The 15,026-nt window shown below is 38.3% G+C and overlaps 3 protein-coding genes across 6 annotated transcripts; 1 reads left to right on the top strand and 2 right to left on the bottom strand.

The window, feature by feature from the left end:
• Window positions 1-75: 75 nt before the first annotated feature.
• si:dkey-183c6.9 (uncharacterized) lies at window positions 76-2,438 on the bottom strand. The gene is made up of 2 exons (XM_020711696.3): window positions 2,350-2,438; window positions 76-2,256 (listed from the first exon to the last, which is right to left on the bottom strand). Exon 2 carries the CDS (start codon window positions 2,217-2,219, stop codon window positions 732-734), a length of 1,488 nt encoding a protein of 495 aa, XP_020567355.1. The 5' UTR covers window positions 2,220-2,256; window positions 2,350-2,438; the 3' UTR covers window positions 76-731.
• A 3,221-nt stretch (window positions 2,439-5,659) lies between these two features.
• Window positions 5,660-11,198, bottom strand: gmpr2 (guanosine monophosphate reductase 2). Of its 4 annotated transcripts, none has more exons than XM_078936029.1 (10): window positions 11,063-11,198; window positions 10,457-10,560; window positions 9,792-9,911; window positions 9,594-9,677; window positions 9,333-9,515; window positions 9,176-9,257; window positions 7,127-7,233; window positions 6,966-7,008; window positions 6,731-6,890; window positions 5,660-6,656 (listed from the first exon to the last, which is right to left on the bottom strand). In XM_078936029.1, the coding sequence occupies exons 2-10, from the start codon at window positions 10,541-10,543 to the stop codon at window positions 6,467-6,469; spliced, it is 1,056 nt and encodes a 351-aa protein (XP_078792155.1). In that variant the 5' UTR covers window positions 10,544-10,560; window positions 11,063-11,198; the 3' UTR covers window positions 5,660-6,466. The 4 variants fall into 4 exon arrangements, with proteins under 4 accessions (XP_078792155.1, XP_004079886.1, XP_078792154.1 ...); XM_004079838.5 differs by having other exon boundaries at window positions 9,342-9,515; window positions 11,063-11,191; XM_078936028.1 differs by having other exon boundaries at window positions 11,043-11,184.
• A 188-nt stretch (window positions 11,199-11,386) lies between these two features.
• nedd8 (NEDD8 ubiquitin like modifier) lies at window positions 11,387-14,774 on the top strand. The gene is made up of 4 exons (XM_004079839.5): window positions 11,387-11,615; window positions 11,727-11,774; window positions 11,875-11,957; window positions 13,659-14,774. Exons 1-4 carry the CDS (start codon window positions 11,598-11,600, stop codon window positions 13,777-13,779), a joined length of 270 nt encoding a protein of 89 aa, XP_004079887.1. The 5' UTR covers window positions 11,387-11,597; the 3' UTR covers window positions 13,780-14,774.
• Window positions 14,775-15,026: the final 252 nt, after the last annotated feature.

Genomic DNA, 15,026 nt, shown 5'->3' with positions numbered 1-15,026 from the left:
TTCATTTTAGAGGTCAAAAGGAGAAAACATTGGCTTTTTTTGTTTCAGGTCAAGAAATCACTCCACAACTTAACATTTGATTTGATTTTTTTTATTTGAAATGGTGAATTTCAAGCAATCAAATAAGAATAATACAGAAAAACATTACAATCATCAGTTATACATTCATGCAATGACGTATCAAACTTAGGATAATTAGACATAAAATTAAATATTGCTTGAAAGGGAGTGGAAGGAAGTGAACTTATATGTGTTTGAGATATCTGGATTGTTATTATTGATTAGATCTTTTGCACAGTTTCTGTCAAAGATCTGGATTGATTTATTATTGATTAGATATTTTGCACAGTTTTTGTAAAAGACAAAGCATACATTATAGAATTAAAACAGTGAATCACTGTTCTACGGTGCCTAGACCAAATACTAGACAAAAATAATTAGCAAAGATTCAGTGTCCCAGTCACACAATCACAAAACCTGAACATTATATTCAAAATGAGAAAACATAAATGTGTCTTCAAAGGAATGCATTGCAGCGATAGAAAATAGAGGTTTAGAGTTCAGACATTCTCATGATGACAAGAAATTTGGAAAAATTATTTTTTATGTTCCAACATGATTTAAGCACACAAGCCTGCAATTTATCCTACATGTTTTTATGATATTTTTCAGTATAGTCAAATATAAACAGCATAACATCAAACAGTTAGGTTGGTAGTCTCTGAAGAATATCAGTCAATTAGCTCACAAAGCGCTTCTGTAACAAATGGACCATTTGAGTTTCTTCCACAGTTATAACAATGTGACTGCGCAAAAGATGTGTTTCCAGAGCAAGACTGTGACTGAGGGTTTTTCTTCCCTATATGTACAAATGGAGTTAGATCCCAGATGATGTGTTCCATCCTGATTGTGATGATTTCTTTTCTCTGGAAACTTCCAGTTCTGTTGTAGAAGGACAAAGTGGAGCTTGTAAAGTTCCAGAAGACCTCCAATATTTCAGGTTGCATTTTTTCTTCTCCATCTTCTTCCTCATTTGTAATTAGTTGAGAAGAAACCCTTCGTTTTTTTTCTGTTTCACTCACATCAGGGTTTTTCATTCCAAAGCCTCCTGAACCAGAAGATGCTTTGCAACACTCATACAACGTTGTGACTGAGCTGAGACGGCTGTCTTCACACCTCAGTGCATGAACTGGCCCATCCTTGAAGTTTTGTGGAGACTTTTTATCACACAGTCCCACCATCCAGTCTGTGTCCTCAGTGAGAGCAACATTCCACCTTTGTAAGTTAGGAGTTGACTTGGAGCTTTTGATTAGAAGAGTTGTGGAGCACTCTCCCAGCCCGCTGGTGTAAAACACTGTTCTCTTGTCTTTGGACAGTGAAATGTTAAACTGACAAGTCAGTGGTTCAAAGAACAGGTCTGGACTGGTGATGACATTGGTTTGATGATGTTCCGGGTCAATCAGAGTCAGCAATGATCCCAGGAAGTCATTTGCGTCATTCACTATTTTTTCTCCATTCTGCGTTATCTCTTTCACCAGTTTGTCTCGATGGTCTCCAGGCTCCAGTCCTTTCCTCAGGTCCACAGCTTTGGCCTTCTCCACATCCTGATGAACCTGAGGATACATCTGCAGGAACCTGAAGGTGTCCTTCTCGCTCTGAGCGGACTGTATGCTGCTCTTGCTGGTTCTGATGGACACCATCCGAGCAGACACTGAGCTTTGGACACTGGTCAGAGAAACATCTCGCAGGTTGTTGACAGCTTCAACGAGACGCACAGCACACATGCTCGGCTCTTCTCTTTTTACCTTCTCCCACTTTTCTAAGCTCGTATTGTCCTCCTCAGTTTTTGACTGTAAGGCCTGATGCTCAGTCGTGAGCTTCTCCATCAACTCTTTGTGTGCTGTGGAGAACGTCTTCATATTGTGCAGACGGTGTTGGTCCTCTATGGCACACGACACGCACACACAAACCATGTCATCCAAGCAGAAGTACTCCAGGAGTTTGCCGTGTTGAGGACATTTAGTGGCAGCGCCTAAAGCCGTGGGTTCAGTCAGGGGATGAGTCTGCAGTAACACCGGTGTGGTCAGATGAGCCTGCAGGTGCTGCACGCACATGGAAATCTCACATTTTAAGCACATCTTCTTTGCTGGTTTCCTGTCCTCTTCAGGGCACATCTCACAGAAAACAACCTCCAAGTCCTTTTGCATTTTGTCTGCCATCTTTTGTTTTAGAAGCAGGAAGTCCTGGTTTGAGACGCTGTAATGTCAATTATTCTGTCAGCAAGGCAGTCCTCCCAGAGCGTTTTGTCAGAAAACAATATAGAAAAAAAATCTGTAATCCAGAATATACCTTCTTTTGCTCTCTGGCAATTTCCACAGACCAGTGTCTTCCAAAGCAGCACACCACAGTTTCTATTCTTGGGAATCATCTCCTTTATAATAGAAGTGGGTGGAGACAGTTTTACAACGGGACGTCTTTTTGCAGAAGGCAAATATTAACCAGAAACTGAATCATAAAGGGCATTATAACCTTGATAGAATAATGCTCTAAAGTAAAATAGTAGTTTCACAATGATAGTTTTAACCAAATGAAAAAGATGTTGCTTATAATTACAAGCTTATGCATGATTACGCAATGGTTTTGTACTAACTTTCTTTAGTTTATTTATTTATTTATTTCTAACTTGTCTTGTCTAACAGTTGGGCAAACAGATCAGAGCTGAAGGGCTCTTGTGTTGGACAGATTTTAATGTTACAATAGGGGATTATAAATCTTCTGACACAAGAGGTGTGACCCTTTTGTATTTGAAGCTAAACTCTATTTCAAGAGTAATGGGATGTTAGAGGTGGGGGGGTATGGGTACAAACGAAAGGGGAAGAAAGAAAAAAATAAAAGGGGGAGAACGAGGCTAGCTAGAGGATGATTCAAAAGTAGAACTGGGTAGAATTACAAAAGAGGAAACAAGTTGCTGGAGGTTTATTGTCATTAGATGTTGGACAAAAGGGCGGGGGCTTGTCCACAGACACATTCAGAAATTATAAACATACCTGTTGGTTCCAGAAACCTTTACACACATACATGTCAACACATACACAATACAATTACAGCTCCCATGCAGATACTTATGCAAACAAACAAACAAACACATGTCAGGCGTATGTCATTCATAGTATGTGTTATGCATACTATTTGTGCAAAGGTGTCCAGGTGAGTGTCTGTTTTCTACTGTGGTGGATGATGGAATGTTAGAAAAGGAAAGAAGGGGAATGCCCAGTCACCCCATACCAAGACCTCCGCTGAAGGCGAAGCAGCAGTGGCACCAAGGGCCCCCCAGACATTTGTGCGGAAAAGCTGATCAAGGGAAACCACTCCCGGGACGACCCAATGTCACCCAAACCAGGGCCAGAGAGCAGGGGGACGCGGGGACCTGACGCGGGGACATGGAAAGCGCAAGCCTTGGCCCGGCCAGAGAACACTGTGCCCGAGGTCCAGGACAAGGCCCCATCGGCCGGAGAAGCCTATCAGCCCCAGACGAGCAACCCATCACCAACCCTTAGGTTCTGAGCATCCCCCAACCCCAGACACAAATCGGGGCCCCCCAAGAGCCTTGCACTGACTTCCTAAGTAGTTGCACCTAATATGAGTGAACTAGAGATAAATCTTCAGTCAAACCATTAATGTGATTTTCTGATCAGATGTACAATACAACAACTTACAGAAATACATGTTACTATCGTTCATTTAATCTTTTCATAAAAGGTTGCGTGAGAAACGAAAGCCAGGACCTGGAAACCTCATGTCATGGTTTGACAGATCCCTGTCCCTCTGTCTCCCTCTCCTGACCGTTTTTGCTACCAGTGTCCTGCCCCTTTCTGCTTTATCCTGTTTTTGTTTACATAGGTGTTCAGGATTAGGGCAGGGGGTCCTGACACGCCTGCCACTCATCCCTCCCTCTGTACATAAGACCGGCCCCTCCACCTTGATCTGTCTGCTTACCTTGTTGAGCCTGCAGGTGAGTTTTGCTGAACTCTGGCCTGTTACACAATTAGACTCTGGAATTCTTCCACCTGCTCTGATCTCGTGCCCTTAACCCTTGTGCTATACTAAGCACTTTAACATTGGGAGTGGGGTCATCTAGACCCACTAGACAGTGCGCAGAACCTTTTTCTTCAATAATTTTTTATCTTCACTGGTGTCCATGGATTACATGAAATTCTCTCCACCTTTATCCACCTTTATCATGGTAGGGAGAACACATTAATGGTCATCTTGACCCCATAGGATAGCACTGCCTGTCTTGGACTCACAATATTCCTTATTACAATAAATGTTGTATTCTCTTCTCTCATCATGGTATCTCCTTCCTTCTGGCATGACATTTGAACTCCTCCCATAAGTGCTTTGTTGTTGAAACATTTGTGTTCTTTTGGACACATTTTTACCTTCATAACATTTTTCTGGAAAATTAAAGTCTAGTCCAATGCTGCAGTGGGTGTTTAGAGAGTTTAAAAAATGTGAACATTTAATTTAATTAGCAAAGGAAAAAGTGAATTTTGTTTTCATTTTTCCTGTCTTGAAACCGTAGCGTGTCAAAGGAGGGATTTTAGTCCAGGAAAATATTAAGGAATGTAAGGATAATAAAAGGTAATTCATTGAGGGATGTTTACAGGAGAAGACAGAACTTAACCAAAATAGACAGGCGTGTAATGTGTGTGTCTGCATTTGGGAAAGGAAAATGCCCAGAGCAGTTGTCAGCCACTGTGGAAGTGTACTTTTAGAAGACTTTCCACCTGTTATCCATCACGTTGTTCCAACAGAAGAAAAAAAAAATCAGATGGTCCTTTTGTCAGACGAGTTCTGTAAACTTTGCTAAATTATAAGCTGTAATTGAAAACACACTCTGCTATGAGAAAAATAAGTAAATTAATACAACTGCTTTAAATAGAAAAATGCAAATATGATGATACACAGTAAGAACAAAAATTTAAACAACAGGTGTCAAGCAAAAAAATATTAATTTAACAAGTCAACGTATGGCAAACGTGTATAAACCTATGAGAACACTGCCACTGGGCAATCACCCTTTTTTTAAGCTTATTTCTAAAATGCTAACTGTAAATGACAAAACAGTTGCCAGGGCAGGTGGAAATTTTAGTTTTTTTTTGTCGACTACAAATCAATTGTATCCATGATTTGTATTTTTTAATAATATTTATTCCTTAATCACATGATTAAAATTGAGAAATTTACAATGAACATTTAATAGTGAACAAGATGTGACGTTTCATGTGAACCCTAATTTAATGCAGAAGTTTAATTTTTCTGTTTTTTCCAGACTGACATTTTGTTCGTTTTATTTCTGGTTTTCAAATCAGAATTTTACAGTAATTTTGGGAAAAATGTATTAAGATGTATTTCTGTTCTATGGGAAGAAACAAAAAGTATCCCATTATAATAGAAATAACATTATAAATAGGCTTGTAGAAAGCAAGCCGATTGGTTGGTCCTCACATTCTGACCTGACCAAATCAGGCTCTCTTAGTTTAGACATCTGTGATTTTAACCGTTTGTCTTCATCTTCTGACAGTAAAACATTGCTGGTTCACAATGTAATGGTTTTGTTGTTTAAAAATAAATAAGTAAAGAATCAGAAAAATAATGAACTAAGAATGTGGAATGCTTTATTAACTGAAAGAGAAATGCATTTCATCCGTTACATTTGGCCACAGAAACCTTTATGTAAACATGGAACACAAACATGAATAGAGCTTGAAATGGTTTGTAAATTGAGCAGAAAAAGTGATACTGATGGGGAAAAAGGTCTTTTAAAGACAAGGATGACTGCACGACCTCAAAGGTTACTTTAGATAATAAAGATACTAAAGCTGTTGGAATGAAACTGTAACAACTTTGGTAACAATCTTTAGCAGCAAGGGCTTTAAAAGAAGAAGACATTCCAAATAATACCTTTGCTATAACATCTCAACATTAAATGTTCTCCTTCTGTGTTTCTCCTGCTCTCCATACACTAGAGTGCATTACTGTTGTCTTGAAACTACTATAGCAGACATGGAGCAACACTGGAATTGATTAAAAGCATTAAAGTGCCAAAAAAGGGGGAATGGGACAATTATATTTCTAAAAATATATATTTCTTTTTTCATTTATAACCACATTTGCATATATAATTAAAATAATTTAAACATTGTTTAAATATTCTTAAGTTAGGAACAAGGGTTGCATTTAAAGGTCTTGCATAAAAGCTTTTCAAATTTGAATTTAAAGCGTGACCCCTGGAGGTGCTCGGACTGTGTGCTGGAAATGCTTCGGATAAAGACATTTTTTAGGACCGATTTTAAAATTCATCAAACTCTTGCAGATCTTTTGTGTTACACAGGAATGAAAACAGCAAGTGGAAGTCATGCGGGCAGTGTTGCAGACTTTAACCCGAGGCATAACCGGGGGTTTAGCTGTCGTTGCCGAAGACAGTGTTGAGCTGCTGGGTGACTCTGATGAAGGTCGTCCTGCGACTCAGCTCCTTTAGCTTCCCTGCGCCGACGTAGGTGCAGGTGGAGCGGACCCCACCTAGGATGTCTCGTATTGTCTCGCCCACTGGACCTTTGTAGGGGACTTCGACCGTTTTCCCTTCTGATGCTCTGCATGGAAGAATGAATTCTTTTAATCTCAACAAAAAAAATAAAAATAAACAACCAAAACAACCGAAGCGGACCTGTACTCAGCCACTCCTCCAGCGTGTTTCTTCATAGCCATGTCAGAGCTCATTCCATAGAACAGCTTATATTTCTTGCCATTTTTCTCGATGATCTCCCCGCCGCTCTCTGAGTGACCTGCCAGCATGCCCCCCAGCATCACAAAGTCCGCCCCGGCACCTGAAAGCCCCACAGGAGGAGACCATCAAACAAGCCCGTTTCAACTGCATCTGCTCCATTAAGGCTAAAACATACCAAAGGCTTTGGAGACATCTCCTGGACAAGTACAGCCACCATCCTGTGTGACGAAGAACAGAGCAGAGCAGAGCAGAGCAGACAAAAATCACAGGTTTCTTCAGTATCTCAGATTTCCTAATCAGAAAAAATGAAAGAGCACTTCCTTTGAGAGGACTCACAGAGATGATGTGACCACCCAGGCCGTGTGCTGCATCTGCACACTCAATCACAGCGCTGAGCTGGGGGTAACCCACCCCGGTCTTCTTGCGAGTGGTACAAACAGAGCCTAAGTAGAGAGATAAAGTGTCAGGAAGTAACTGCAGTTCAACAGGACAGGTGCCGTCAGTTTAATCTTCCTTAGGGGTTAAAGATCAAAAGCAGCAAATGTGTCATTACAAAAGCCTTCAACAGTGTGCATTTTTTCTACAGTTTTTAACTGTACAATATTTTTTGGAGTTTAAGTCGAGTTTTTTTTTTTTGCATAGTTTGGTAGGAGGTGCGGCTTATATGTGATTAAAAAGAGAAAAAAAAGGCTCATATGTTCATTACTTTCCCATTAACGACCACCAGAGGGCGCTGCAGATGCGTGCATCAGGATTTACTACAGCTATCACACTGAAGACGTAACATTTAGACATGACCAGTTACTCACAGACCCACTCCAATGAAAATTGTGTTTTTGACATGTTCTTGTAGCATTTTTGGAGGAGATCTGTGTAAAGAAATTTAAGGTTAAAACTGCATTTCTGAGTATTTTCTAATTCAATTCATTATGAATCAGGAGCAGATGAAAAAATTCCATTGCGCTACTGAACTACACCTGTTTCATTTTCTCCTATGTTTCATAAAGCTAAATAAGCATCAGTATGTTATGGTAGTAAGCCGCACATATTAACAGTATATAATTAATATCTATTTGATTACGTAAGACTACTGAACTCCGGAAGATCATTGTAGACCCCCAATAATAATAATCATAGGACTGTGCAGTACTGTGATATATTCTCTTCTGTGCAATACTCCATAGGAATCGTAATATGTCATATTGATATATCTCTTACTTCCTGTCTAATCTCACTGTAAACGGCTGGCCCGGGAATTTCATTTTATCCCTGTGGTTAAAAGAGAATTTCACCACATCCTTTGCACAACACGATGTCTGCACAGAGAAAACACACTGAGCAATAGACTCCTTTCACTGCGCTGCAGGACCGAGCGCTTTAAGAACTAATTTGTCCCTTCAGCTATCAGGCTGTTTAATGAATCTGCCTGATGTGAACTGCTATTTTATTTTATGAACCGCTATCTTATTGTTAGTTATTCTGTGTGTTTGTGTGTGTTTTGCTGCCGGACACCTACATTTCTCCCTTGGAAGATTAATAAAGTTTTTAACCCATCCATCCATCCATCCATCCATCCATCCATCCATCCATCCATCCATCCATCCATCAATAAAATAATCCTGAATGATGATTTGCCTTTAAAGATGAAATGTCCTTTCTTGATCCCGTATTTTGTTCAATAAATTTCTCCCAAAAATGCGACCTATATATATATGATCGTTTCTTCTTTATTATGCATTTTTGGCTACTCTGAAGAAACGTTCATTTAATAAATGTAAGATATGTCGATAGATGATATATAGATACTTTTTTACTTCTGTTGAGAATCATTATGATGCTTCTTGAAAGAATAAAAAAAGACAGCTCCCCTCTAGAACTCCAAGGTCAATTATTAATTTTTTAGTTTATAAACCGTCAAAATGATGAAAAAATAACGTGCTGTTTGAGTTTCTTGAGTGAAAAGCTTCAAACTGTTTTTTTAACTCGTCCCGCCTTGCAGCTGAGTAACAGATGAGAGCTGAAGTGTTGGACAGAATTTACTGTTACAGTAGGGGGTTATGAATCTTCTGACACACAAGGTGTATATTTGTATAAACCCCTTTTGTTTTTTAGGTTAAACTTTATTTATATTGATTACGTTTGTATAACCTTTTTTTGTTGAACTGGACGGAAAAGAAGAAGAGAGAAGAAGAGAGTGGGATGTTAGAGATGGGGGATATGGGTACAAAAGAAAGAGGATAAAAGAAAATGAAAAAACATGTGGATGTTGGTCAAAAGGGGCGGGGCCTGTCCACACACTCACAGTCAAAAGTTACAATCATACCTGTTGGTTCCAAAAATTTACGATTGTTTTTTAAAAACTTTCTGCATGATGCCTGCAGTCACCTGGTCCGATGCCCACTTTGATGATGTCGGCCCCAGCGAGGATCAGCTCCTCCACCATTTCTCCTGTCACAACGTTTCCAGCCTGAAAAGAAAAAAAAAAGAAAAAAAAGCTTTGATTCCACTTCTGTTTCAATACAGCACATTGTGGCTCAAAGACCTTTCTGACCATTATGGTATGAGAGGGGAACTTATCCCTGACATCCTTGACGAAGTGAACAAAGTGCTCAGAGTAGCCGTTTGCCACGTCCACACAAATGTACTTCAGCTGTGGAACTGCCCCCAAGATGGCAGAGATCCTCTCAAAGTCCCCGTCTCCAGTCCCAGTGCTCACAGCTACGCTCTAACAAAAAGAATACCTAGTTACCCAGGAGCAAACCTCACAAACGAGGCACTGAATAAGTAGAGAATATTTGGGTACCTCCACACATTCTGGATGCTTTGCTGCAAACTCCACCCAGTCGTCTACGGAGTAGTGCTTGTGGACTGTTGTGAAGAGAGAGAACTGGAGGGAGACAAAAAACAGCAAGCTAAGAAAGGTGAGCAATAAAACTCAGGTGCCTTCATTCAAGATCCTCTTATGCGTTTGAAAGAAGCTTCATGCGTTGTGTGTCGCCACCTGGTGAAGAGCCAGGGCCATCTCAAAGGTTCCCACTGTGTCCATGTTGGCTGCGATGATGGGGATTCCCGTGTAGCTGCCCTTAGAGTTCCTGAAAGTGAAACTCCTCATCAGGTCCACCTAAATAAGAAAAAAGACAAATTCACTTCAATATGTCTCTGTCTCTTTCTTTAGAAGTTAAATGACAACAAAGAACAACAAGAATTGGAGAAGAAAAAAAAGTATAAAGGCTATGAAAGGGATTCATATATAAATAGCAGTAAAGTTTATTATAAAAACTTATTCCACTGTTTTAATGAATCATAGTATAAGAACAGATAAAGCACTGATACTAATTTAAGGGCTTCTTTCCTAGCATTGAAGGGTTTGCATAACTTGTAAGCTACCAGTACTCTCTGGATCATAAATGAAAATAAATTTATATTTTACACAATTCTGATTGTGAGAAAAGAAAAGAAGAAACTTTTAATTCAGTCACAGAGATGCACAAAGACTGTAACACTAACTGAGCCTCGTATGACTTAATTTGGATGTGCGATTGAAGGGCTTGAATTTTCTAAACAAAAAAATACATGATCCGTTCTAAATAAATGCCTGATTGCCCTGCAGAAGTTACTGTAACTAACTGCATGGTCCTGGTTTCATCCACAGCTGGAGGAACCAACCTCACTCCTGGACTTGAGCGTGCTCCGCTTTGGCCGCAGGAGAACATCCTTGAAGTCCAGCTTGATGTCATTCTCAATGCGAGGCATGCTGGGAACAAGGCGTACTGGGGAAGAGAGAGAGAGAAGAACTGATGAACTTGGTCCAGAAGACACACAAACAAGATGTCAAAATGCCTGTATTATCCTGTTTTTCAAATTCTGTCGTTTTGTTCTTCTTTCTTCACACAGAAGTTCTGCTGTTTATAAAATACATACTTTGTCGGTTTATGAAACATTAGAAAACCCGCAGAAAAAGTCGATAAAAAGCGTAAGAATGTGGTATATTTTTGGAAAAATGGCGCAAATGGCAAAAAGAATACTTTTTAATAGCACACTACAGCTCCTGCGCTTATCACCATGCTTATCATATACTAGAAGACCAGTTGCTTTTTTAGCTTCTACTGTCAAAGTCAAGGTTACATTAGGAGATTGTGCAACATTTGAAATAATCTTCATTATCATAGAAACCGGCTTAGAAGTTCTTAAGCTAATATCCTACCGAACTCGCTAGTTTTAATAACACACAAAAAGGTAAAACTGTATTTACCGAAGACACAATGTGCTTACAAAGATGTGCCGCTAACCGCTTCCTCCGACAAAATGCGCGGGCAGTATTACAGAGGTGGACACCAACCGCGGCTTTTTTGTAGTCCGCATGGGTGTAAGACACACAGTAAAGAGCAATATTAAACTACAAACGTTGGGAAGTTACTTTACGTCATTGACGTAGGTGTCGTAAATTTTATGAAAAGAATTTAGAAATTAATTTGAAGTATCTTTAATGGCTTTTAATGTTGTAAACAATGAGAAAAATCGTGACGTATTTTCTGGGGCATAGTTTTACAAAATAAACCGTAAACTAAATTAGGCGGACCTTCCCACAGAAAGGTCAAAGGAAGGCCGGATGTTTTTAGCGAGGTACACAGGAAACAGCCGTTGAAATCTCTGGAACAAGACGATACCCAGGGAAAAAAATCGGAAAAACAGCGAACGAATGATTGTTTTTCCAGCAAGTTGTAGGCTATATAATTTATTCAGCTAACAAAAAAATATTAATAATTCTAGCTAAGGACCCCCCCCCCCCAAAGACAAATAAACAAATATGCTGATTAAAGTTAAGGTAATGTATATCAAACTCGTCCACCAGGAAATCAAATATTATTTTTATAATTTGTACTTGTAGACAGTAATTATTTGCAGAATAACTTTGTTGTACATCACTTCACTGCAGACGCTTACTGGCAAGGAGATAGAGATCGACATAGAGCCAACAGATAAGGTAAATAAATAAATCCCTGTTTTTACTTGAAAAGTCGTTTTTTATACTAGTAGCATCGTGTGTAAAGATTCTTTTCTTGGTTTATTTGTATTTAATTCAGGTGGAGCGAATAAAGGAAAGAGTGGAAGAGAAAGAGGGGATCCCTCCCCAACAACAGAGATTAATCTACAGTGGTAAACAGATGTAAGAAACGACACTTTTTTAAAAAAGCATTTCAAAATAAGATTCAATATTTTATTGCGATAGATTTTTAAAATGTTCTTTTTTCCTATTTAATACTGGTGATGAAGATTCGAGTAAAAAGTCAATCATAAAATACGGTACTTGCACATGTCAGCATGTTTTATTTATTTATTTTTTCTGAAAACAGCTATTAATTTCAGGTAGCAGGAAAAATATGCAGCTACTATTCCTCATCTAACTTGTAACCCTTTTTCCTTTTTTTCTCCAGCCACAAAATACAAAATTTCACACACACCCATGCATAAGGAGAAATGCGATTAACTAGTGTAATTTCATATATCCTTCAGACCTTGATATTTCCCAAAAATAGCACTGTACAAAGAGATTTGTGCTTATTTATGCCTTAAAGGTTTTTTTGTGCTGTTCAATGTAGGGCTTCTAGGAAGACAAGTCATATTTATTAATGTATAATTTACTCAGTTTAAATTGAGTATGGTTCAGTTCAGGATCATTTTGTTATAGAGTAAATGCTTTTATTTTCTCTACTGTAAAAGCAAGTAATGAAAAACTTGCCACAAAAACACTCTATTGAGAATAAAATTACATATATTCTAGGACTGCGCACTAAATCGGTAATTTATTGTCATGGCAATATCTGCCTATGCAATATGCACATCACAAAAGACTGCTTAAACTGTGATAAATGGTTTACCTTAAGCCATCTCATTGCAGCTTGAAGTATTTTATAAATCAAATAGAGCCCTTTACATGTTTAACTAATCAGATAGACCCCTTTTATGTTCGATGCCTGCCTCCTATTAAGACGTGGGTCATTTGGAGTATAATTCAGGCTATGTTGAGTTTTATTTACATAAAACTCTTGCAATAAAATGGGAATTATGTATTAGTTGTTGTTTGGTTTGCAATTTGTTCATGTAGTGCATTATTGATCATTGGCCTGCAGAATAAATCGCAAATTTATCGTGAGCTCAATATCAATACGCTTATCGCAAAAGTTGGCGAAAATTGCTATAAATGGTTACCATAAATGTGCTAAAACAATCTAATGGCAGCCTGATGTATTTAACGAATCAAATAAATGGATTTGTGCATTTGACAAATCAAATGGACGCCTTCATGTTGTTGACCAATCGGATGGAGCTCCTTTATTTATTTATTTAGGAGCTTTTTTTATGTTAGATGCTCACCTCCTATGTAAACGAGGCTCATTTGGAGCATAATTTAAATTATGTTGACTCTCATTTAAATTAAACTGTTGCAATAAAATGAAAATGTTTTGAGTTGTTTTGCTATTTGTTCATATAAGGCAAGTTATACCGTTAATGCAATATTGATCACTAATAAATCGCACATCGCAAGTTTTTCCCTGTATTCTCAAGAAAGACTAAATACACTCAGCCTTGTATTATCTGAGCCAGACATTTGAATAAAACTTAATTGGAATGAGAAAAAAAACATTTCATTTAAATTAATTGTGCTTTTGTTTAACTGTATTAGAGTGAGATATATAGTATGCATCTTTATTAACAAAGAATTTACAGCTTTAAAGTTGTTCATGTCTCACTAGAAAACCATTCCATGAAACAGGAATATTTAAACTGACATTTTGAGTAAAATGATGTCCAGTTTTCAGGTGTTACTCCCCATGTTTCATTTTCTCCCATTTTTCTTCTTCTTCAGGAATGATGAAAAAACAGCAGCAGACTATAAGATCCAGGGAGGCTCTGTTCTTCACCTGGTGCTCGCCCTGAGAGGAGGATGCGTGTTTCATGAACCCGGTGCTTTCACATCTTGGCACTGAAGACACTCAGCCACTAGCTTTTGAAAGACCTATTGACATCAAGAGGGGAGAAATTCGAATGTCAGCCTCTACTTTGTTAGCCACATGTGTATAAAATTGGTAAAACGTTCCCATGCTGGAACTTTGGTTTGGCAACATCTTAGATTTCAAGTTAAAAGCTACGCACAATAACCAAAGGTTTGGCTTCAGATTGAATTGCTGCTAAAAAAACAACACAGTTTACGGTTTTTCAGTTTCTCATGGCTTTGACGCATTTTGGATAAAACACTGTAATTTCTCTTTAATTCTTTTTCTCAAGCAGTGTTTTTTTTCTAGAAAAGCACTAATGGAGCTCTGTTGTTTCAGCAATGGCAGTAGAATCCACATTCTGGACCTTGCTGTGGCTTCAGTGTCCTTATCAATATGTCTCCTGTTGTTTCTCAACTTGGCCATTCAATAAAAAGAGCAAAAACCTCTTACGTAGCTGCTAGGAAATAAGACAAACTAGTTAACTCATTATTTGTTTTGTTTCTATTATCCAGCCAATGAAACAGTGGAATTCTGCTCATCCAACCTGTCTTAAGCTGAAAATCACATGCTTGGAGATTATTTTTGTTTATAGCTTTTGATTGATTTTGAAAGCTGCAATCAACAAGCAGTCACTTGTTCTCACCAGAGGTAGATATAATTCCTAAAAAAACACAATGTTCTTGTTGGAGATTGAAGGATGTAAAGTGTTTTGTGGGTGTGCTTTTTTTCCAAATCAAGAACCTCTTGTTCCTATTTCCACCTGCGTTGGAATCAGACTTGACTCTGAATTACTCGTCTCAGTTTGTTTTCACCTCACTTCACTGCTGTAAAGTTTTCTTAGCTTCTGTTTACATAAACCTTTGTGTTTTTTTATGTACTCAAAAAAAGTCCAGTTTTCTTAGTCATTGCTGTTGATGAAAATTCCCTGCAGCTGGCTCACACTGTTTCTGTTGTTTCAGTTGAATAAAGTTATTCATGGAAAAAAACCTCAAGTTCACTGGTTTGTGTTCAAGATTTATCAACCAGCTGAAGAGATAAAATGTGAAAACTTATTCAGATACAATTGAACAGAATCGAATACAGAGAAAAAAAGTTCTTTTTAGAAAAACCTCTTAGAAATGTTATTTTTGGGATATCAGTGAATTTGCAATAAGATTTTTCTTAATATTTTACAATCTTGGTGTTCTTTCCACATCAAAACCCTAATTTTACCAGAATAAAAGGTAAATGCTGTCAGT

Source organism: Oryzias latipes, chromosome 18 (genome assembly GCF_053564925.1).
Source record: "Oryzias latipes strain Hd-rR chromosome 18, Olatipes_Hd-rR_3.1".
In the NCBI taxonomy this organism is placed as follows: Eukaryota; Metazoa; Chordata; class Actinopteri; order Beloniformes; family Adrianichthyidae; genus Oryzias; species Oryzias latipes.
Note: the sequence above shows the minus strand (reverse complement) of the source record. Positions and strands in the feature narration are given on the sequence as shown.

Bases quoted from the DNA above. Each gene is read 5' to 3' on its own strand.
- si:dkey-183c6.9 (XM_020711696.3), bottom strand. From the start codon at position 2,219: ATGGCAGACAAAATGCAAAAGGACTTGGAGGTTGTTTTCTGTGAGATG.
- gmpr2 (XM_078936029.1), bottom strand. From the start codon at position 10,543: ATGCCTCGCATTGAGAATGACATCAAGCTGGACTTCAAGGATGTTCTC. The intron at 9,516-9,593 runs GTACCCAAATAT...TCTTTTTGTTAG, and splicing joins AGCATCCAGAATGTGTGGAG to AGCGTAGCTGTGAGCACTGG. The intron at 7,234-9,175 runs GTGACTGCAGGC...CTCTCTACTTAG, and splicing joins CAAAGTGGGCATCGGACCAG to GCTCTGTTTGTACCACTCGC.
- nedd8 (XM_004079839.5), top strand. The intron at 11,775-11,874 runs GTAAATAAATAA...TATTTAATTCAG, and splicing joins ACATAGAGCCAACAGATAAG to GTGGAGCGAATAAAGGAAAG. The intron at 11,958-13,658 runs GTAAGAAACGAC...CTTCTTCTTCAG, and splicing joins ATCTACAGTGGTAAACAGAT to GAATGATGAAAAAACAGCAG.